Here is a 22942-nt window from a genome sequence, read left to right as displayed (position 1 = left end):
TATTCGCTTCCACCACTCGGAGGCTCCGCCCGCTCCGGTCTCCCCTGGCAACCGTCTCCATCAGGCTCAGCCTTCTAATTTTTTTTCACTCAGCTATTGGGCCGGCTGTCCCAGCGTGCAATGCGCGAGCGGGAGGTTTGGAGTAATAGGTGCTTCTGGAACGTGGCGATTTGGCTGCCTTGGAGAACTGTTTCTGCCTCCTGACCCGTCGAGGATGGTTTGGATTGTGAGTGTTCTCTATATCCGGCGATGACTTCTGTTAAGAGTTTTTGTTGTAGTGTCTTGCATTATAGTGCTGACAGGCCTGGCTGGAACTTTGTAGCCCAGGTTGGCCTCAACTCTCACACATGCTCCTGTTTCTCTCTGATCGAGACTGCAAGTGTTACCACCACTCTGGTTGTGGAGTGAGACACTTGCAAGGAAAATGTCTTTGAACTCTCGAGTTGAAGTGGTTATAGAAAGTTAAAAGGAAAGGTTGCTTGTTGCTAACGAGGTGGGGGTAGGGCTCTTATTTCTGCCATCTAAGTGACATTTGTGGTTGTCACAGCTTGGGGACGGGAGTGCATCTGATTTTGAATGGCTAAAAGCCTGGGATGCTGCCAGGCTTGTGGGACAAGTCACAGTCCTTACCAGGGCAAAATGCAAACCTTGCCAAGGCTGGTAAAACTTAGATTTATAAAGTACTGGAACAAACCTTAGTGTGGTGGTTTAGTTGAACATAATGCTGCCTTTCTTAAAAATTGACAGATACTAAAGTCTACTTGTAGAAATTGTAAATCTAGCAGCCCTTCCCCTCCACCAAAATAGAAAACCCAAGTGTTTCCTCATAAATCCCTCATCTGTAGCTGGTTCAGCATAATAAGGCATGTAGCATCTTTCCCACAGTGTTTCCAATGTTTATGCTTTTATTGCAAAAGTTGAACACATTGTCTAAAACTCGTTTGAAAATATTCACAAAATTACTTGAATAGCTAAAATCTCCCCCAGCCTCCATTCCCCTAGTTTGATACCCATATTCCTTATTAAAATTTAACCATCATATGATATGCAATACATCCCTCTTAACTGTAGTGTGATGGTCCATCTGTTTATTTTCCTACTGGTAATCATTTGAATTTGTAATTTTTATATTGCAAATAGCAGTGCAGTATATATTTTAGCGTAGTGGTATCCTGCTCTAAGTAGTTCTGTTTCTCTGGAATCAGCTCAGAAATGTAATTTCCAAAGATACAAATTTCATTTTATTGCCAGGTTAAATTTCTTTCTTTCTTTCTTTCTTTCTTTCTTTCTTTCTTTCTTTCTTTCTGAGACAGGGTTTCTCTGTAGCTTTGGAGCCTGTCCTGGAACTAGCTCTTGTAGACCAGGCTGGCCTTGAACTCACAGAGATCCACCTGCCTCTGCCTCCCAAGTGCTGGGATTAAAGGCGTGCGCCACCACCGCCCGGCTAGGCCAAGTTAAATTCTATAGTCACTGCTCTCTTTCATAAATTGCTTATTAATTATCCCCCAATCATGAACTTTGTTCCCCATTCATATATTTTAGGACTGTCACTCAGATGCAGTAATACCATTCTGTGATGTTTGTGTTTTTAATTCATTCCATGTGTTGTCATTATTTAAACGGGTGATTCTGTATGTACATAGCCACTGAGACAAGAGAGAACAACACTTTCCTATGTCTGTTGAATTAAGAGGCTGTTCCTTTGATTACATTGATTTTACTCCTTCTCTCACTCCGCTTTCCTATAGGCATTCCTGGCTGTCCTGAAACTCACTTTGTAGACCAGGCTGGCCTCGAACTCCCTCTGCCTCTCAAGTGCTGGGATTAAAGGCGTGCGCCACCACCTCCTGGCTGGCAGTTTTTTCTTAATAGGGAAATGCTTACTATGGCAGTATGATTAACAGCGTTGGCTCAAGAGACAAAGTGATTCTTTTCGAAAGCTGGCAGCCGATGAGTATTGTAAGCATGGATCCATGCTGCAACCTTGGGACAGTTTACCTTCATTAAAGTAAGGGGTCTGAATTTACAGAAAGGAAGGAGAAGAATGATTATTTTGAGAGAATAGTTGTAAACCTGAAGTGATAGAGTGCTGTGTTGAAACAGACAGAGATAATAAGCACAAGTAATTGACCACAGTTACTTAATTCTTCTCTTCATTATAGTTCGTTGTCTTCACCCTCAGTTTTCCCCTATTTTGAATAGCAATAGTTTTCCTCCAGTCATAAGGATGTATTGTAAAGTAAGAGGTATTTCTTTTTTGTTGTTTGTTTTTTTTTCTACAGCGATTTGGAAGCTTTGTTTTTAAGAGTTTTCTTTCATGTAGCCTGTACAAACTTGGGCCTTAGGAAACAGGGGCCAAGTGTCTTGGCTGTGGGGAGCAAACTAACTCAGCAATCAACATTTTTAGGGAAGTCTGAGTTTCAAGACAAGTAAAGCATTGATTAACTGAATCTCATTCCAAAGATATTAAGATAAACCCAGATTAGATTTAGTAGATTTGTAACAGAGGGAAGTAGAAAATTCGCTGAGCCAGAATTTTTTTTTTTTTTTAGTGCTCTCAGAGTCTCTCTGGCCTATGCTGGCCTTCTCCCGATTTTATCTCCAGAGTAAATTAGAGGTATAGTCTACCACATCTAGCCTCCAGACACCTTTAAATTAAATTTTAGGGGCTGGAGAGATGGCTCAGTGGTTAAGAGCACTGTCTGCTCTTCCAGAGGTCCTGAGTTCAATTCCCAGCAACCACATGGTGGCTCCAAACCATCTGTAATGAGATCTGGCGCCCTCCTCTGGCGTGTGGGTATGCATGGAGGCAGAAAGTTGTATAAATAAATAAATCTTTTAAAAAAATAAATTAATTAAATTTGGGGTGTGGTTTTGTGTGTGTGTGGCCGTGGCGCACAAAGGAATGTCAGAGGACAGTTTTTCTGGAGTTGCTTCTTGCCTTCTTACCCTGCGGGGCAGTCTAGTTTCTGCTGCTGTTTTCACGTTCCAGGTTTAGGTGGCCTGCGGGCTTTCTGGAGGTTCCCTTGTCTCTGCGTCCCATCTCACCAATGGAATGCTGGGATTACAAGGCACAGCCCTGCAGCAGGCTGCTGTTTCCTTCCTGAAGTCTGCCTCTTCTGCTTGTGCAGTCCTGTGCAGTTAGCACCTTTACTTTCCTGATAAAAGGGACTTTTAATAGAACTTCTAAATAAAGCTTGCTGTGCTCAGAGCACATTCAGGTCTCTTTTCTGAATTAGTTAGTCACAGTCTTGCATTGTGTAAGTATGGCCTTGTCACCAGATGTGTAACGCACACCTGTAATACCAGCACTCCAGAGGCAGAGGCGGAAGGCTTACGAGGTCAAGGGCAGCAAAGGTCTATTATACAGCAAGGCCGTCTCTTCATAAAATGGTGTCACAATTGTATAAGAGGTTTTTTTGATGTTTACTTAAAATGAAATATATGGTTACCTGGGTGCTAATTTTCTAACAAAATATGCTTTCTACTCTGCCTGCTCCATTCAGTCTTTCTTCTTTGTTTCCCTCTTAGGATTAAAGGCCTCAATTGGAATCCCTTTGCATTTGGAACGGGGTCAACACAGAGACTTGACGTATTAGGATGGCTGGCAACCAAGAAATGCCATTTAATGAGCAAGCAAAATTCTTGTCTTATAATGGAGAAGTCCTTGTTTTTCATTTGTCCAAAGACTATTTTGAAGATTGTGAAATGCCTACAGACACACCTGCATTATATGTCAAAAGGATGATATTTGACAGAGAAAAAGGAACCTTTGTTCTGATCTCCACGGGTTTTTTAAGGATTAAGGAGAAAGCTTCACATTTAAAAATTCTGTCTTGTAAATGTGTGTCAGATTTCAAAACTAGAATTAACCTCCCTTGCATTTTGATACAATATAAGAAATATAATAGTAGAGACTTCACCTATTGTATACTGTTTCTTCACAATGTGAATAAATTTGAAAGACATTTGAGCTTCACACTCGATCATGCACTGGACGAGAGCTTAAAGATCTTTGATGGTCCTATAATTTTTTGGCAATATCTCAACAAATTCTTCTATATCTCTTCCCAAATTGGAGAGGTTACCAACATATCAGCTACTCTTTCTTCCATTGAGTGGGTAGGTGAGATCAAAAATTTTGGTGTAGGATTTTTGGGGCTGGCAGAACCACCCGCGGCTGGTACCCATAAGTTTTCAGAATCAGATTGTGAATTTTCTGATTCCAACCTTTGTGCATATGACCTTAAAACTCAAGAAAAATTAAGCACTAGTTACCTTATCCCTCTTGCTTACAGTAGTATTATAACTCACGTGCATGTCCGTGCTGCTGAAATGGTCGACCATCAGCTACGAATGGCTCTGATTGCCCTTACGCAAAAGAACCAGCTCATTTTGTTCCAAAATGGCATTCCTGTACGAGTATGCCAGCTTCCATTTGTAGATCCTTGTTCCGTTCAGATTCTTGATTCAGGCAAAAGAAACCAATTTTTCATCGTGTCATTCAACTCCAAGGCTTGTGCTGTTTCGGAAAAGAAATTTAAGGTACAGTGCTTGATCTTAATCTTAACAATAATTCAGCTGGTCATCTTGGGCTTTTCCTGTGTTTGCTTTGTTTGGTTTTTTGAAACAGGGCTGGGTCTTAATAGCTAGTACAGACAGCTGGAGAGTTCCCATCCTGCTTTCAGGAGTCCTAGGATTACAGCCTTGTGCTCCCATCATGTCCAACTCTCCGTAGACTTTCTAAGCATTCCTGTTTTCGTAAGTCAGTTTTTAGCATTAGGCTTTGTAGATGTTTCATTGTTTTTCTGGTTTTGTTTTTGTTTTTTTTGTTCTTGAAATTGTCTGAATTCTACTTGATAATGATTTGGGGCCTTGGTGTTTGAAGTCATAAAGCCTTTGAGTTTGGAAGCATAAATATATAACTATAATTGTATTTATCTGTCATTTATTCTATGTGTCATTTTTATCAATGTGATCATCTTGCAATACCTAAGTTAGAAGAAGTACAGTTATTATACCTGAACAATTATACTTAGTAGTTAAGACAAAACAGTAAACATGGTAGGATTTAAAATGGAATGAAACATTTTCTAATATTGAATACCAAGCCTCTACTATTGATGACCTTCCATGAAAGGTTTTAGATAATAGAATTAATATTTTATTAAATAATAAAATTATTTCTTTAATAGTTCTCATTTCTGTAATTCATGATGCCCCATAATTGTATGGGGACATATGGGTTTTGAGATATGCTGCCTCCCTGTCCAAGTGAAGAACCACATTTGGGAATTAATTCTGTAGAGCCAGGATTGGTATTTCATTATGTAGATTGAAGTGCCTTGCTTACATTCTTTCTGAAGTATAAGCCACATTCCTGGGTCCTCTAGAAACCGTGGATTCTGGGTAGGAAGTGTAGCTCTTCTGCCTTAGGTGATCTGATACATGTGATGTTAAAGTTTTTAGCTCTATGGACCTTTAAGGCATCTATTTTAAACTCCCCATCTCCTATTCTATTATAAACTTAACAAATCATTCTATTTAAGTAGAATGCTTCTAGGTGTCCTGCTGTTACGGACCCATTCATTTCCTTTTGTGTCCCTGATAATAATAATGCCTGTGCCACTGCTACTGAGGTTAAGCTGTTAAGTTCATCTTGAGCTTATTCTACTTTGAGAATTCTTCAAAATGTACTGGTACCTTTCAGTTATCCAGTGCTACTGAATTCCTTGGGGAATTGCTCTGATTGGAAACAGCATGTCCACTGAGGCTTATGGGAAATAGGGTCATCCTTAAATTATCCATACTAGATGTTAGGCCTCCCAATTAGTTATGAGATGTATTTGAATTTGTACATAGATCATATGATTTGAATACAGAAATCAGAACCGTGATCGTCTCTAGATAAGCATTAATAAAATATGACATAAATATCTTGCTATTTACAAAGTTGTCCTAGTTCCTTATGGTTTTGGATCCTTTAGTAGCTTTTTCTTTAGCTTTTGTATTACGACTTTCATCAGTCTTTTGTAAGAATGAGGTTACCAGATTATAACTGCATGGAACAAAGAGACTTACTAACTAGTTGGTTCCTATTTTTCCTTTCTGCATCCCTCCTGTAATGTTCTTATTCTTTCAGGTTGTTGCTAAGTGGGAACAACTTAGCTTAATCTTGATAAATGACTTTGTTGGAGTTGGAACTGACCAACTACTGGTCATTTTTGATGCCGCTCTGAACACAGATCAGCTGACTTCATTTGCTATAACAGATTTTGTCAGAATAAACTTTTCAGTAAGTTCTGTTTATATAGTATAATTTAAGAGCCATTTTACTACTTAAAAGTTTGATCCTTTATCTAAATAAATAGTTTCTATCTTTATCTAAATCCTCTATCTAAATGATTTCATACTTTAAAAGTATATAGACTTAGTCCTTTAAATGTGTACATTGTCCTTTTCAACAAAGGCTGTATAAGTTGACCATCCTTTTCTTATAAACTTGTATTGTGATATATCTAAGGGTCACTCAAATAATGGGAATGCCGTAAGACAACTTTATTGTTGCTTCTGAAATTTCATTTTGTATCACTAAATAATATTGCATTAATTAAGGAATAAAAGGAAGTATAACTACTTCTCAAAAGAGGAAATAAGTGACCATGAAATGCCTCAGTGGTGAGGGTACTTTGTTGTCCAGCCTGATGACCTGAGTTGTATGCCTAGAACCTCCACGGCAGAAGCTGACTTACACAGGTTGTGCTTTGAACTCCACGTACGTGTGAGGATACATGCTGTTGAACATGTCCAACCCCAGAAAACATTAATGTAAATGTTTTAAAATACAAAAAAGATTTAAAGTGGTCTTGGAAGTCTTTATCATAAGAGAAAGGATTTTTCCCTGCAGTTTCAGATTTAAGTAGAATCAGAATCTCCCCAATTGTTTTCTTTTGTAAAATCAAGATGATTGTTGTTTGCTCTAGGGTTTTATTGAGAATAATGATACAGCCTACCAATTTGTGATACAGTATACAAATTTTAGGACCCACAGTGATACTCACCTAATTCCCAGATGGTGAAAATACATTTTTTAATGTAGTACTGCACTTTCGACAAATAGTGACTGTATTTTTTAATCCTCTGAATTTTCAATTTAGTTTAGAATTTTTTCTTGTTCTTTCCTGTTATTAGACTGAACCACTGGATTATTGCATTGAAGACCCTTTTGCTGAAGAGGAACATGAAAATTATTATTTGGTGCTTCCGGCACTGGAAGCACAATTGGAAGTTAGTGTCTCTGTCTGCTGTCTCCTTCTGCTTTTTGATTAACGAATTCTAACTGAAGTAAATAACGTAGAGGGATTATTAAGCAACTCAGTGTTTAGAAGAAAGGGATATTTCAGAGAGCTCTAGGTTTTGGGCACTGCTATAAAAACTATTAATATTATGAAGGTGAGTGTGGTATTACAGGCCTGTGCTTTTTAGCACTTGAGATGGTGAAGCAGGCTAATTGTTAGTTTGAGTCCAGTTTGGCTATACACAGTTCCAGGACAGCTTAGACAACACAGCAAGAACTGCCTCAAAATTAATAACCCGGACTCTTGTGAGGTTACATGTAAGTATATTGTTTGGAAATGACAACTTTCGGTAGTAGGATTTGGTAAGATTAACAAGCTATATGAATGAAATTGGCAGAAGCTCAGTTTTAAAAGGAGCCTGACCTATAGAATCAGCATGCCACAGCATCTCTCTTAGAATGGCAGTGACTCTAATAGGTTATAGCACATTAACAGACATGTAATGGTCTACTCTCGGTGTTTCACTAATAAACTCTACAAAAGCTAGGCATGGTAGCACATGGCTGTTACCCCAGCACTTAAGGGGAACAAGAGTTTAAGGTCAATACATACCACATTCCAAACCAGCATAGAAGAGACTCTCTCAATAATTCCTGTAAGAGAACTATTAGTTTTGGCTAAATATACCAGCTTTATTGCACTGTATTAGTTTTCATTACTGACAGAGTTCCTAATAGAGCATCTAAGCACTGGTTCTCAGTCTGTGGGATGCGACCCCTTGGGGTGGTTGAATGACCCTTTCACGGGGGCTGCTTATCAGTTACCCTGCATAGCAGATATTTACACTATGACTCAAAACAGTAGCAAAATTACAGTTATGAAGTAACAACTAAATAATTTTGTGGTTGGGGGTCACCACAACGTGAGGAACTGTATTAGAGGTCACAGCTTTAGGACAGTTGAGAACCACTGCCCTACGGGAAGCATGTCTTTTGGATCCCAGGTTCAGATAGTTCCATTCTTGAATAGCCAGCTGCAGTTGCTCAGGGCTTGAGATGAGGCGGAATATTGTGACAGCAGGAGTGTGGTGGAGCACAGCTGTGCATCACATGGTAGCCACGAGGTGTCTCATGGTAGCTGGAGAGCAGAGAGAGAATGCTTGTGTTAGTGTGATTCTTCCTTCCCCTTTTAACATCATACCCTTAGCCTGCAGGGTGATGGAAGCTGTCTCACATCCAGAATGGCTCCTGTCCCCCTTAGTTTATTATTTTGGGAAATACCCTCACAGATCCTGTGCTCATTAGTTTTTTTTTCTTTTTTTTTTTATCAACTTGACAGAAGCCAGGGTCATCTGGGAAGAGGAAAGTCTTTTAGAGATTAACTATTCCTCCCCCACTTGTCATTTTATACATGATGAGATGCGTAGACCCAGAAAGATTAAGTGCCTTAGAGCTAAAACTAGAGTCCATTGCACCAACATAATTATCAGCAGGGAAACGTGGAAGACTCATACCTTGAAGAAGGTTGTAAGCATGTAGCAAAACGTCGACATAACACAAGTACTCATCAACAGGAGTGCATTGTGGTCATGTGATGGAGGACTGTAGGTCACTGAGAAGGAAAGATCTACAGCCGTTAGCGGCAACATAACCAACTTTAAAATCTGATGTGCACAGAATGATTCAATTTAAGAAATACTCAGAAAACATACAAGACTGAAAACATCCCTTACGGACATGTAGAGAAGATGGTAAACACAGAAGACAAGCAAGGAAGGTGTGGTAAGACCAGGTAGTCTTGCCTTCTGGCTAGAAAAAGACATTTGTGATTATTTAGGTCTCCTAGGCAGCTTCCAGAGTGCTTCCATTACTCGGATATAGTTTTGTGGGTGTTGACATCATTTTTAGTCTTCAAACTTTTCCAAATTTTGGCATTTGGGGCTTGGAGAGTAGGATTCACAATAATATTAATATTATTGTGAATATTAAAGCAAGGCTCAGTGTCAAGCAGGGTATGCTGTCCCTAAACTGGGTTTTTGTTCTGGTTTCTGGTTGTAAGGAAATGAAAGAAAATAGTCCTTAACATATATGGGAAAATTCTGGAAAGGTAAGCCATCTGTCTATTGGTTGCAGGATTATGTGTATAAGAAAAAGAGGGGAATACTTTATTGAATAAATTTCTTGCAGTGAGCTTGGTTTAGTTTTATGGTTTAATAACAAAACTTCACAATATTTTAAACTAGAGATGTGCTAGTTTTTCCTGGAGCACAGAGGACATGATGAGAGAAAGAACCGGGAGAGGCCAGTGCTAATTTCAGAGAGTTCATTGTCAGTCAGCCCACCTTGAATGTGTACATCTGCTCGTATCCAAATTACAAGCTACCAAGTCCATGAGCAATGGAATATGAGCACTATGAAGCCAGTAGAACGAGGCCAACAGGAGATGTTTCAAAATCATAGCTACTCTTTACGCCCTTTTTATAATGAGGTAAGAGAAATAATTCAGTCTCCCTGCTCCAACTTCTAGTCATTGATTAAGAAAAGAAAGTTCTGTTTAAAAGAATGGAGCACAGAAGATTTTTAAATATGGAAAGACATTTTATTAGAAGCTAGATTAATATTTAAACAGCCTCACATGTCTGTCTAAAATAAAACAACTTCAGTCAATTCAACAAGACTATTTACACTTTTAGTAGCAAAATATATTCTACGATTTTTTTCATCCTTGGAACTGAAATCTAATTATCTTGCACAATAAAAGAAATGTATGCTCTATTCCCTGTTCTGAGCCAAAGTTAGTTTCTTCAATAGTTTTCCGTTGATTTTTTTTTTTGAGTTTACTAGGAAAAAAACAACCGTAAAACAGATTGTGGCTATTGTTAGGTGGGAGAACTCAGTTTCATTCGAAGCGATACATATTATTTAACTCAGCATTGAAATGGATACTATTGTATCAGTATGTTCAGTTTGATGCGTAGAGTCCACAGCAGTTACTTCCCTGTCTTCCTATGAGCACAAAGCACTTCTTTTGTAAGAGAAACAGAATCTAAAAACAAGAGTTTCTCTTTGAAAGTGATTTCTGCAGAGCTTATCTGCAGAAAGTACTTCCTGAATTAATGACATGTCCAGTTTCATTTGGAAGTGCCTCTGGTAACTTTTTTCTTTCTATTTTACAGGCTTCATTTGTTTATCTTAACAAATTACAGAAGCATATCTCATTTAAGGATAAATTTATTGCAAACTCTTGGAAGATTCTTTTAAACTCAATTTATGGGAACATTGATATTTCGTCAAACGATGAGGAGGTAAAGTTAATCATGTGACTACTTTATCATTTAATCAGTTGATAATGTGCAATGTGTTGACAAGTTGTTCAAATTAGAGTATAGTAGAAAATATCACTTACTGGATTGCAGTCAGGGTAATGGTAGATTTTCATAATATTGAAAAACATTTGCTTAAAGAGCCAATATCAGTCTGTTTCAACCCAGATCTGTGTGATGTCTGGCAGGTTACTTTGCCTCTCTGTAACTCAGAGAGTTTGTCTTATCTATAAATTGGAGAGAACAATACAACAAACAAAGGATGCTATGGTTATTGTGAGGATTGGTGTACAAATGGTATTTAGACATAAAAATAAAGATTCGATAAGTAACACAGTTATTTCCCCTAACTCTGTGGTTTCTATTGTTATTATAGTCCTGTGTTTATAGTAATGACATGAGAATGGGCTACACAGTACCATAAAATTTCAGCAGAATTCTATAAACTACCCATAACGGATAATTTAATCAGTTTTATTAATGCAGACTTTTAGATTTAAGCTCAGTGCAAGTTCCAGATTGATTGTTTTCACTATACTTGTGGTGTATATTATCGAACATTATTAAAATCTGTTTATTTTTTTGTCCCCGCTGGCTCTATATCAGATAGCTTATCTTCCAGTTAGGATTCTTGACCTGAGTATATAGTTATGATTCATGAATTTTTATTTTAGTAAGTTATATGTAATCTATAACTTTTTATTATATTATTTTTATTATTATAATACTGTATTATAATTTATTTTAAAAATGCTTCTGTAGTGTTTTGACAGCCTTTTGACATCAACATTATATAATCATCTACAAATGTGTTGGGCTGCATTCATAGCCATCTTGGGAAGCATGTGGTCTATTGGTCTCGGGTTGTGCACATTTCTTCATGTCATGAGGCCACAAAGCTAATCTCCCTTATATATGTGTTGATTCATTCAGTGCATTTTTTTTTGTAGTCACCTATCTTAACACTTTTTTCATTAAGGACGAGCTTGTTCCATTCTGTGATGAAGATGAAAGCAGTATCCATACCCCTGAGGAAAAGTTATCAGAGAATTTTCAAGAGCCAGAACATATTGTAAAGCAGACATGGTGTCGTGTACTAGACGATGACTTAGTGATTGGACTGAAAGTCACATCTTTGAACCCGTAAGTAAATTTTAATGTAATAATTCTGTATTAATACTGCATACCAACACTGTCTAATAGAAATTAATGAAATGCATATGTAATTTTAATTGTTCTAGTAGCCATATTAAAAATTGAAATAAAAGCAAGTAAAATTAATTTCAATATTTTATTGGGTACCCTCCATCCAAAGTTTCATTTCAATATATAATGAATCAATGAGATATTCATTTTCATACTGAGGTTTTGAAATTTGGTGTTATTGGAGGCTACTTGTTTGTTTCCCAGCTGCCCAGACTCCTGAAATAATCACTCAGAAACTATATTATTTGCAATACTGTTTGGCCAATAGCTTAAGCATATTGCTAGCTAGCTCTTATATCTAGTATTAATCCATTTCCATTATTTTATATTTTACCATAAGGCTCATGGCCTACTGGCAAGGTTCCAGCTGGCAGCTCCCATCTTTCCCCTCTTAAGGCTACTTGGTGTCTCCTTCTCTCTGCCTTCTTTTGCTCAGCATTCAGTTTAGTTTTCCCCACCCAGCTCTATTCTGTCCTATCACAGGCCAAAGCTGTTTCTTTATTCATTAACCAATAGAAGCAACACATACACAGAAGGACTTTCCACATCATCTCCCCTTTTCTGTCTAAATAAAAAGGAAGGTTTTAACTTTAATATAGTAAAATTACATCTAACAAAATAGGTATCAAACAAGAATTATAGTTACGATACTTATGTCTACTTTATCTTTTATCATAACTAAGGAAAACTGTAATGATAACAATTTATTCTTCAACTTCATCAAAGATACCAGAAGGATATAATATTACCTAAGTAAACAGGAAGTGCATTGTAGGCAACTTCCCAAACTCTAGAATTGACAGAGACATCTCGCTGCCTGGATAGTCACCCAAAGTTCTTCTGTACCATTGGGGCATCCATCTTCAGCCTACAGGCCCATAGTGTCCAGCAGATTTTTCCACGAAGCAGGAAATGTCAACAATAGCTTCACCTATATTGGCAGTTTGTCAGTCACTTTCTTTTGTGTCCTGCAGAATGTCTGGCAGATTCTTTCATAAAGCAGGAACCCTGAAGGACCATCTCACCTTTAGGCAAGTTCAGCAGTCATTTCTCTGTGTGACCTGCATGTTCAGTTCATACACCATAACATCAAGCAGTCCAGGCAAGAACAGTTTCTTGCCTAAATGGCTAGCAAAATACATAAGGAGTCTTTTTGATGCCATTCATCCTCTTGAAGTAGATTGGTGCTGCCAGGATGTGTCTCATTGTCATGAAAAGTCTTAAGCTCTTAAAACATTTTAAATGCCATATTCTGAAGGTCTCTGAAAGATTTTAAGAATATCTATCTAACTGCAATATATATCTATACACCTAGAAAACCTAACTAGCATGACTACAAGCTTGACTATTATAGATGACTATCTATTAACCTATATTTCTTAATTATACATTACATTTTTAAATGAGCTCAACAAACACAATACCTTAATCAGAACAGAAATATACATATAACAAAATTGACCTTAAATTTGTTTCAGTAAACCAAGATCCATACCAATGCAAATCTCTATAGCATATCCCCTTTTAAATGTAAGCAAACATTTATAAATAATTATTTAGGGAATTTGGGCATAGTATTTTCCAAACTGCTTTTTTGCTTTTTGTTGGGTGAAGTAATTTACTGGGGATATTCACAGCAACCTTTCAGTGGGGTCTTGGTCCATCAACCCATATTAGTCTGTAAGGAGTCCATAGGTTCACATCCTCTGTGGAAACAAAAGAACTCTTTTTCCAAAGTAATATATCCTTAGACTCCAATTTTAAAGTTGAGATACCTTTAAAAATATATATGTTGGTTTAGCTTAGCAGCCCATACAATAAAATGTTTCTCTGTACTTAGGTCCTTAACATTCAAAAATTTAAAGAAAAAACAATAATATAACATAATCCAGACTCTCTGTGTATACTCCATCTTTACGTGGCTTATTTTTCTTTCTCATTATTTTTTCTACAAGTTTACTCTGTCTCCTTAAAGACTTTGTCTTATTTAAAAAAAAAAACATTAACTTCTTTTTGTAACTATACTCTTTTTTTTTCTCCTAAGCCTGCATACATTTATCCAACACTGTGACCCATTTAGAAGTCTTTCTTTTTCTGGATCTGTCTTTATTGTGTATCTGTAATTATTTTTTGTCCAGGAATGCTTCTTAAAATGCAAAGTGACATTACTAGGACTAAGGTTGCTTTACCTTTTGGCTCTGCCCAGTCGAACATGTTGGAGGTCCATTCATTGCCTCTGAGAGCCATTCTCTCCACCTCAGATCCAGGGTCAGGTCGCAGCAGGTCTGGGTTGCTATTAAGCAAGTTGTAGGACTCTGCTCACACACCTCATTTAAATGCTTCATAGCTGGACTTCCCTAAAGAGTCAGAGTTTGTGCTGGCAGCATGGCCAAGGAATCTGCCATTTCCAAGCTGCATTTTTTGTTTTGTTTTGTTTTTGTTTTTGCTACCACTGAATCAGGAAGACCTCTCTTAAAAAGGAGCTGCAGCATGCTGCCAGCAAGCAGAGCCCATCTGAAAAAAAAATGTGGCTAATTTTAGTTTCTAGAATTCCTTTCCAAGTCCGCTCAGGTTTTATGTGGATTTAGCTAGTACACGTTGGAGTGCCAATCTGTTTTGGTTTGTGTAACACATTTTAATTCTCACTTACCATGTTTCTGCTCTTTAGTAGCTATATGTGTTTGGCCTGCAATGCTCTACAAATCTTCATTTTGTGCAAATGCATTGAGTTTATTTGAGGAGCATGACATTTACAAAAGTAAGATAGTATTCTCAGGAAGGAGATAATTAAAGAGCACATGAAACTTTTGATCAATGCATTGAGAAGAATTAGGACCGTGTGGAAACTTTAAACTAGCATGGACTGGAGAAAGTTTAGTTAAGTAACTAAGTCTCTGATAATAGAAGATTTTTTTTCCTCGAGCTATTGAAATCATGGAGAGGAAAACAATATCTCTACTCTTTGGAGCCTACCCAAAAGCTTTCCCACCAAAACAGTAAACCACAAATGTGTGTGCAGACAAGTTGGAGAGACTCTGCTAGTCTATTTGACTATAACAGTATCGAGTTTAAACAACTTACCCAGCAATTTGAGTTTTCTACTTGATCTCATTTTAGTGAGTTTCTTTTTATTTCACGACAAAAGATTTCACTGTAGCCTAAGTTGATCTAGGACTCTGTTTTGCTCAGCCTGGCTTCAAACTCTTGATTCTTGTATCCCAGCCATTCCAACATCAGGATTCCAGTATGTGTTACCATGCCTAGTGTTTCAGACTTCTAAGGTGTTTGAGGTGACAGATCATCAGATTTGGGGCTTTTTTATTTCATGCGGTGAGTTAGGTGAATTCTTTTTCTAGTAAAAAACCAGTTTTACAATCCTGAATTTTATAAATACAAATTCATTATATAATTTTGCTGCATTAATGACAGATTTGGTTTGATCATGTTTAGTCAAAAATATTTGCATTTGTGAACATGAGTGAAGTTGGCTTGAAATTTCCTTCAATAATATTTTCTTGGTTTTAGTACCAAAGCTGTAATAGTTTGCTCATTTGTTCATTTACTTATTCATGTCAAGTCTTGCTTTGTTGTCTAGGCTGGCCCAGAATTCCTAGGCTCAAGCTATCCTGTCAGCTCTGTCTCTGAAGAAGCTGGGTTGTTTTGTTTTGTTTTTCTTGTTCTATGGAACACTGTATAAAATCCAAATTATGAATTATATAGACTTTGCCATTTGGTTGTACTGATCTGGAAAGCAGTGGATACCTGGAATTTTCTCATGAGATAATTTTAATCTGGTGATCAATTTCTCTAAAAGTTGTGGATAATTCAGATTTTATTCTTAAAAACCCTTTGCTTATATTTTCTACTAATTTAATGCTAAGATATTATAAATATTTATCGATTGTGTTGTCAGTAGTTTTCCATTCTAAATCTTGCATCTATTCATGATCAATTTTCCAGAATTTTGCTCATTTTGTTAGACTTTTCAGCCTAATAATTTTGTCTTAATAATTTATGATTTTGAATTCTTTCCTATTTTTTTTAAATTTCTAGTCCTTCATTTTCTTATTTTTTAGGTTTATACTATTACCCTTTTTCTAACTCATTCATCATGATGTGGATGGATGTGGATTTCTTTATTGTTATCGGGGTTTCTGTCTTGCCCAGTTCTCGCAGTCATTAAGTCCCAAAGAAATCACACAGAGGTCTACATTAGTTATAAACTAATTGGCCTAGTAGCCCAGACTTTTTATTAACTCTTACAACTTTAATTAACCCATTATTCTAGTATATGTTAGCCACATGGCTCGGTACCTTTTCAGTGAGGCAGTCACATCTTGCTTCTTCTGTGGCTGGGCCAGGACTGCAGAAGTAACTTCCTTCTTCCCAGAATTCTCCTACTGTTTTGCCCTGCCTCTGCTTCCTGTTTGGTTGTTCTGCCTATATTTCCTGCCTGGCTTCTGGCCAATCAGCATTTATTTAAAATATAATTGACAGAATTCAGACCATTGTCCCACACCACTTTATATTCTCTATTAGGTTGATAAACTTCCTTGTAGTGATATTTTATTTGTGTTTTAACAGATCGAGTTTTCCTGGAGATCAGAGTGCAGAGCTAAGCCACTAGAGGCGAGGCAGTGGTGGCAGACACCTTTAGTCCCAGGACTCAGGAGACAAAGGCACCGGGATCCCTGTTAGTTCAAGGGCACCCTGAGCTACACAAAATTGATCCAGTCAATAAGAGAAACAGAACTCACACAAAGATGATCCCAGTGCTAGAGAGGTGGAGACAGGAGTGATATGGCTGGGCAGAGAGAAGAATATAAGGCAGGAGGAGACAGGAGTACAGTGTAGTCTGAGGTTTGGTGAAGACAGTTGCAGTTGTAGGATCTAGTCTGAGATGCATTCTGAAGCAGTCAGAGGACAGGATCGTCTCTTCAGTCTAAGCACTGATAGAGATAAATGGTCTCTGTAGTGACTGGCTGCACTACTTCTCTAATCTCTCAGCTCTCATCCCCTAATGTCTGACTCCAGGTTTTTATTAAGAAGAATTAGAATTTGTGCTATACTTCCAGGCTCTAAAAATTGACCTTTTTTTTAAGCAGTCCTGGAAAGGGGTTAAAAGTGGTGTTACACTTGTTAATTCTGTATTTTGTGATTCTTAGCCTACCTCCATACCTTCTATTCATCTCATTGACTCCTAGGTTTTGTCCTCTGATCTGCTCCATTCACTAATTTCATCTCAGTTTTCTAATCAACTGTTCATTCCAGTCTATGCACTTCACATTTTTATTTACATTTATTTACACTTTCTAGGTCTACCTGGTCAATTTTTATTATCTCACAATTGTAAAGCTTTTATTCTTTTAATATTCTGAAATAATTACTTTTTAAATGCTTTTTATGTATAGAAAATTTCAGGCATACCAAGAAGCATGATGATCTATTCTCATCACTTGGTTCCAATGATTGTCAAATCATCGCTAATCTTGTTATATATCCCCCTTTATTCACAGTCTCCTAAATTATTTTGAAACAAATATGACATATGTAAGTATTCCAACACACACACACACACACACACACACACACACAGTGAGAACATTAAAATTGTGTTTGGTTGCCTTTCTCAAAGATTAACAATGGTTCTCCTGGACAATGCTCACATTTATCACTCGTCTTGAGGTTGAAATAAGCTTTTAAAACATAGGCCAAATAATATTTAGAAACTGGCCTTCTCTGTGTATATATTCCCATAATCTGTACATACTTCTTTCTTGTGTGCATGTTGTTTTTCTTGTAATGCATATTTTGAAGAAACCAAGCATTTTTCCCTGTAAAGTTTAATGGCCTAGGCTTTGCTGAACTTATCACTTAACACGTTTCCCTGTCACCTTTGTGCCCTCTAAATTAGAAGTTAGGTCTCAAGGCTGAGTCAGAGTAATGTTTGAATTTATGTTAAAAGAATGCCTAATAGATCATGCCTTCTCCCATCAGGAAGCATGTAAAAATGCTTTGGAATTTATCAGCCTAAATAACGTTGTAAAGAGAAGCTCTTCAGTAGTTATATACTTATGCCCTTAAATAATGTGATTTGTGATTAGAAACAAAAGCCCAGACATGACAAAGTGCTTGTTTATACCTGAATGGATTGTTGTTTCTGGGGATTTTTTTTTTGATATGCAGAGATAAGAGCTGTCTTTGGTTGGTTGGTTGACTGTGGGGTTTTATTCTTAGTGAGAAAACCCAGCGTAAATCCACGCTGATACTTTTAATTCAGAGTAAAGACTTTACAATTTTATCACTACCAGTCTTGTGTCTCAGTTTCTCCCCGTGTGCTGAAAATCTCAGTTCTTAGTTATACCAACAACATTGCTCTTTTTCTCATTCCATGGTTTGTATATGACATTCACCAAATCAAAATATCAACAGTATGATTATTACAAATGTTTCTTTAAAGTTCTCTTCATACTGTAAAGTTCTCTGCGTAATCTTTAATATAGCCCAGGAGGTGGTGAAATTCCTCTCTCTGAGATACATCACCGGTTAATAATTTTGATAGAGTTGGAAAGTGCCTAAATAAACTTGAATTATATTTGTCAGTTTTGAGGATTATCAGTCAGAAAAATTTTCTAAAAGTAAATAATTTATATTTAAAAGCTAGGTTTTAAGTTATTCAGGAAAGTATAAGACTGGTTTACTTCTGAGGTATTTTTGTTCCAAATTATTACCAGAACATAAAAATGACTAATTTCTTTTTACTTATTTTAATAATATTTTATTAATTCATTGATAATTACTTGCAACGTATTTTTTATCATTTTAACCCTTCTTCCTCAACTCTTCCCAAATATACCTCCGCCTCCCTACCACTCAACTTTACGTTATTTCCCTTTTTTAAAAAAACCAGAAAATCTAGTTTGCATTGCTCAGCTCCTCTTGAGTGTGGGATTACCGAGGAGTATGGTTGATATATTTGATGTTATAGACCTTTTCAAGTCTGCATGGCTTTTACTCCCAACTCTGTCAAATTTTACATTCATATAATTTTCTCTAGGTAAGGAGACAATAACTGTTTTTTTTTTGTTTTTGTAAATGCTTAACGATTTATTTGATTCTTTTAAAAGAACATGCAGAATAAACCAAATTCTTGTTTTTTTGCAGCTCTTCCAATGAAATGACTTTATCACTGATAATGGATCAAAGCAACAGGTCCACCTTTCAGCTTCTGAAGTGTCAAAGTCAGGTGACTAGGTTGAGTATGTATTCTTTTCCAGAAGCAGACTTGAAGCCAGTGGAAACAGGACCAGAGACAAAAAGGATCAAGTTGACCGATGGTAGCAAGGAAGAAGAAAACTCTTCTTGTGAACAATTATCTAAGATAGAATCTACCCACATAATTACTGCTGTCACGTCTCTTTCACCACTTCTAGTATTCAACAAACTGTGTTGCACTTTGCTGTTAAACATTAGTGACAGAGATAGTGTTAAAAACACTGTGCATGATTATGTTATATGTGGCAGCCTTGATTTTAATCTACAAGATCTTTTTAGTATGAACCACCTACTGGCATTCCCAAAGAAGGAATCAATAGGTAATTTTAGGGGGTAATTTTTTTATTGTATGCTTAATTGAATCAGAAGTTTTTGAAAATCGGTTGATATTAGACAGAATTTAAGGCTAGAATCTGTGATGTGTTTTTCTTGTAGAACATATGGAAGATCTTTTATTGCTTCTTGCAGCACTGCACAAATATTGTTTTCTTGTCACATCGCCTACCCATGCCCCGAATCTAATGAAGATATGGCTCTTGAAACACATGAAATGTGAAATAATCAATGGATTTAGAGAAATATACCTTTATAAAATGCTTCGAAATTGTGGGGCACTCTTCTCTTGGGAGCCGAGAACAACATTTGAAGGAATTTTAACAGTCTATTGCAGGTAATGGACATCCAGTTCAAATCAGCTCAGAGGAGTCCATGTGTCTGAGTGGTCTAATAACAGTCCTGTGTAGAATTCTATTTTCCATGTGTCTGAGTGGTCTAATAACAATCCTGTGTAGAATTCCATTTTCAGTGACTATTATGCTGCTCTTCTTACTAAGCAAAAGATTCATAGTCAGGCCAGTAGCCGGACTGCTAGTGAGATGGATACTGATATAATCTGAATTTTATTATCGAAAGTATGCATCTTCTATTATCCATCTTAGTGTTTATGAATGCATATTAATTGACTGCTGTAATCTTTTGCATGTGACTGTTGTGTGCTGTTGCAACTGGGTCACATCATGTCTGTCTTTTATTTCAGGAATGAGGGAGTTTTGTTCCACTGTCTTGACCAACTGATCAGAGTTCTCCCTGAAAGATGTTTCTTCAGTTATCTGAGATTAGGAAATGAGGCTTTCCTAATGGGTCACTGGTTAGACACTCTGGAGAAGGAACTAGTAACCTTTTGTTCTCTTTCCACTTCTGCCTTTGAGTATGCTAGAGATGGAGCTATGCATAAGACAAATGAAGCAAAGAATAGTCGTGCAGCCGCTTCAGAGGAAGAGGACAAGATCTGTCTGCACAAGCAGGAAGTGCAGAGAGAAAGAATGATAAAGGACTTGAATCTGAAAGTGAATGGCAGCAGTTATGTGCAGATGACTTTGGCTTTAGCCGCGACTCAGCTGAAATCAGACCTTATTGCAGAGAAACTGGCCAATTTGTAATTGTACTTTCAAAATCTTGTTTTAGGATATTCCAGCTATCATGAAGTGTTTAATTTGTTATCCTTATTTAATATAAAGATTAAAACTTATTATAATCCCTAGGATCTTGTTTTTCGTCTATTATTTTTGTGTCTGCTGCAATTCCATAATCCAGGCTGTTCTAGAACTCGTTATGGAGCTCAGATTGGTTTTATTTAGGATTGGAGAAATCTCCCTGCCTCAACCTCCTGAGTACCAAAAATTACATGGGTGTGCCACTACGCTGGCTCAATGATCAGTTTTGATGACACAATATAGTATTTCTAGTAGAGCAGAAGTTTATTATGTTCTCCTTTTATCTTCCCCTGCTTCTACTTTCTAATGCAAGGGACATTTGACTGTGGCTGGAGACTTCTTTTCTTGTTTAGAATGTGGAGGGTTAAGTGCTTTTATATTTTATATTCAGAAAAACTAAGACAAATTAAGGATCTCTATTAGAGACACTTTGGAATAGATGAGTATTTGTTGTGGGGTTTTGCTTTAGGTTAGTAGGAAGTTTAGCAGCACCTTTGGCTTCCTCTACCCACTAAATGCCCATAATATTCCCAGCTGACCTTTGCTGGGAAGTAAAGGCCAGCATCCTATGAAACCTTCTATGCAAAGAACCAAATCCAATAATCCAAAGAACTAAAATGTCGATGATTTAAAAAACATGTGATTCTTTTTGGGTATTCTGTTTAGTAAAACAAGGCTTGTGGAAAAAAAAGCTTCAAGTAAATGAATTAATTCAGATGATCAGAAACTGCTACTTGCTATATTTAGCTCTCTTGGAAAGTTAAATGTAGCATTACGTGAGACCAGTTTGTAAAGCTCTGGTTATATTGTATTAGACAGCTGCTCTGAAATTAGACAACTCTGTAGGAATGTAAAGAAAAGAACTTGGGGCATTTTTCTTAAAAGTAGATCCCTCATCTCTCTCAAGAGACGAAGTGTACCTCGCAAGCTACTATATTATCAAAAGTAAAATTGTGGGGCTGGGCAGAGAGCTTAAAGGGTTAAAGCATTTGCCCTGCAAGGCTGGGGACCTGAATTCTGCTCTTGACATCTTCAGAAAGCTGGATGCAGAAGCATTCACCTCTAATGCAAGGCTTGTTCAAGGAGATGAGAGGTGGAGAGAGGAATTCCTGAAAACTCCCGTGAAATGGCAAACAGTAAGAGACTCCATCTCAGACCAGATAAAACGTTGCTGCACATGTCCTGGGTGCACACACATTATATATACCAATAGTGAAAATGCTTTCGATGCCTTCTGAAATTCCAACTGTAGGCGAAAATGGAAATACAACAGTCTAACTAAAGAAAAAGAAAGGAGATGGTTCTCGACAGAGGCAGAAATTTTAAAATAAGTGAAGATATTAAAGAACTGATGTTTAAGATCTATTGAGACATTTGAAAGAGATCAAAATCCAGCCTACCTTCTCTTTCTGGAAAAGAATTGTATTAAGACTGTAATTAGTATGTGTGGGGGTGTGCAAGTGCTGTGATAAGCATGTAAATATCCAAGAACACTTTTGTGAGTCATTGTCCTTCCACGGTGTGGTTCCATGGGATTGGACTCAGGTCATCAGGCGTGGTGGCTAGTGCCTCTACCCACCCACTCGCTAACCCTGAAAACGAATTGTTAACTAATAACAGTGTCTGGAAAGGAAAGGAAGTGGGGCAGGTGTAGGCAAAAAGGAATCTTCACGATCCTTTGTGTTTTACAATCTTTGACTAAGATGCTGATTGCCTTCTCAGTTGAAAGAGCTAAAGATGATTGTAGAAAGTGGTACCTTTTGTTTGCATACATGATGTACTAATTGCGCCCCTGCTCCTTGTAAACTAATGATCTGGATATGTAAATGGTTTGAAAAGAATATAGGTTATTTTCTTGACAACTGTCAATTTGCCCAAATACCATAAAGAAAATTTTCAAGACATCTTAAGTGTGACAGTTGTTTAATTCTGGGCCTAGATTTAGTGAAGGGGCAAGGAATATAATATTTACTTGTAACACCCGATTTGGTGTTACACCCTCAGTACAGTTCGCGCGCCACCGTACCGAACGTGAGTTGGGCAAGGGCCTGGAGATTGAAAAGAACACACAGAGACCAGGGTCATTCGAAAGGAGATCAACCGAATGCCAAGTTATTTCTGCCTGGGTATACGGTGTGATAACCTTATCAGGTAACATTCCAAAAGTTTGCAAACTAAGTTTATAGCACAGCTGACGGATACGAGACAACAATTTTTACAGGTGATACATGTTCATGTACCCACAGGATGGGTTCTTGCTGCCAAAAAACTCCAGTAGGACTATGCTTGGAGGGGAAAATTATCAACAGCAGTGGCTGACTATAGTCAATATAATTAATATGAGCAGA

General features: G+C 37.3%; 1 protein-coding gene across 2 annotated transcripts; it reads left to right on the top strand.

The window, feature by feature from the left end:
* The first annotated feature begins 1 nt into the window (after position 1).
* Positions 2 to 21597, top strand: Fancb (FA complementation group B). Of its 2 annotated transcripts, none has more exons than XM_005358748.3 (9): positions 2 to 226; positions 3532 to 4545; positions 6143 to 6295; positions 7192 to 7287; positions 10474 to 10602; positions 11600 to 11763; positions 18991 to 19421; positions 19537 to 19771; positions 20138 to 21597. In XM_005358748.3, exons 2-9 carry the CDS (start codon positions 3601 to 3603, stop codon positions 20538 to 20540), a joined length of 2556 nt encoding a protein of 851 aa, XP_005358805.1. In that variant the 5' UTR covers positions 2 to 226; positions 3532 to 3600; the 3' UTR covers positions 20541 to 21597. The 2 variants fall into 2 exon arrangements, with proteins under 2 accessions (XP_005358805.1, XP_026640503.1); XM_026784702.1 differs by lacking the exon at positions 2 to 226 and adding an exon at positions 3244 to 3260.
* Positions 21598 to 22942: the final 1345 nt, after the last annotated feature.

The sequence above is a fragment of the Microtus ochrogaster genome, chromosome X (assembly GCF_000317375.1).
Source record: "Microtus ochrogaster isolate Prairie Vole_2 chromosome X, MicOch1.0, whole genome shotgun sequence".
NCBI lineage: Eukaryota > Metazoa > Chordata > Mammalia > Rodentia > Cricetidae > Microtus > Microtus ochrogaster.
The sequence above is the reverse complement of the archived record's forward strand: the minus strand, read 5'-3'. Positions and strand labels throughout refer to the sequence as shown.

Bases quoted from the DNA above. Each gene is read 5' to 3' on its own strand.
- Fancb (XM_005358748.3), top strand. From the start codon at position 3,601: ATGGCTGGCAACCAAGAAATGCCATTTAATGAGCAAGCAAAATTCTTG. The intron at 10,603-11,599 runs GTAAAGTTAATC...TTTTTCATTAAG, and splicing joins TTTCGTCAAACGATGAGGAG to GACGAGCTTGTTCCATTCTG. The intron at 19,422-19,536 runs GTAATTTTAGGG...TTTTTCTTGTAG, and splicing joins CCCAAAGAAGGAATCAATAG to AACATATGGAAGATCTTTTA.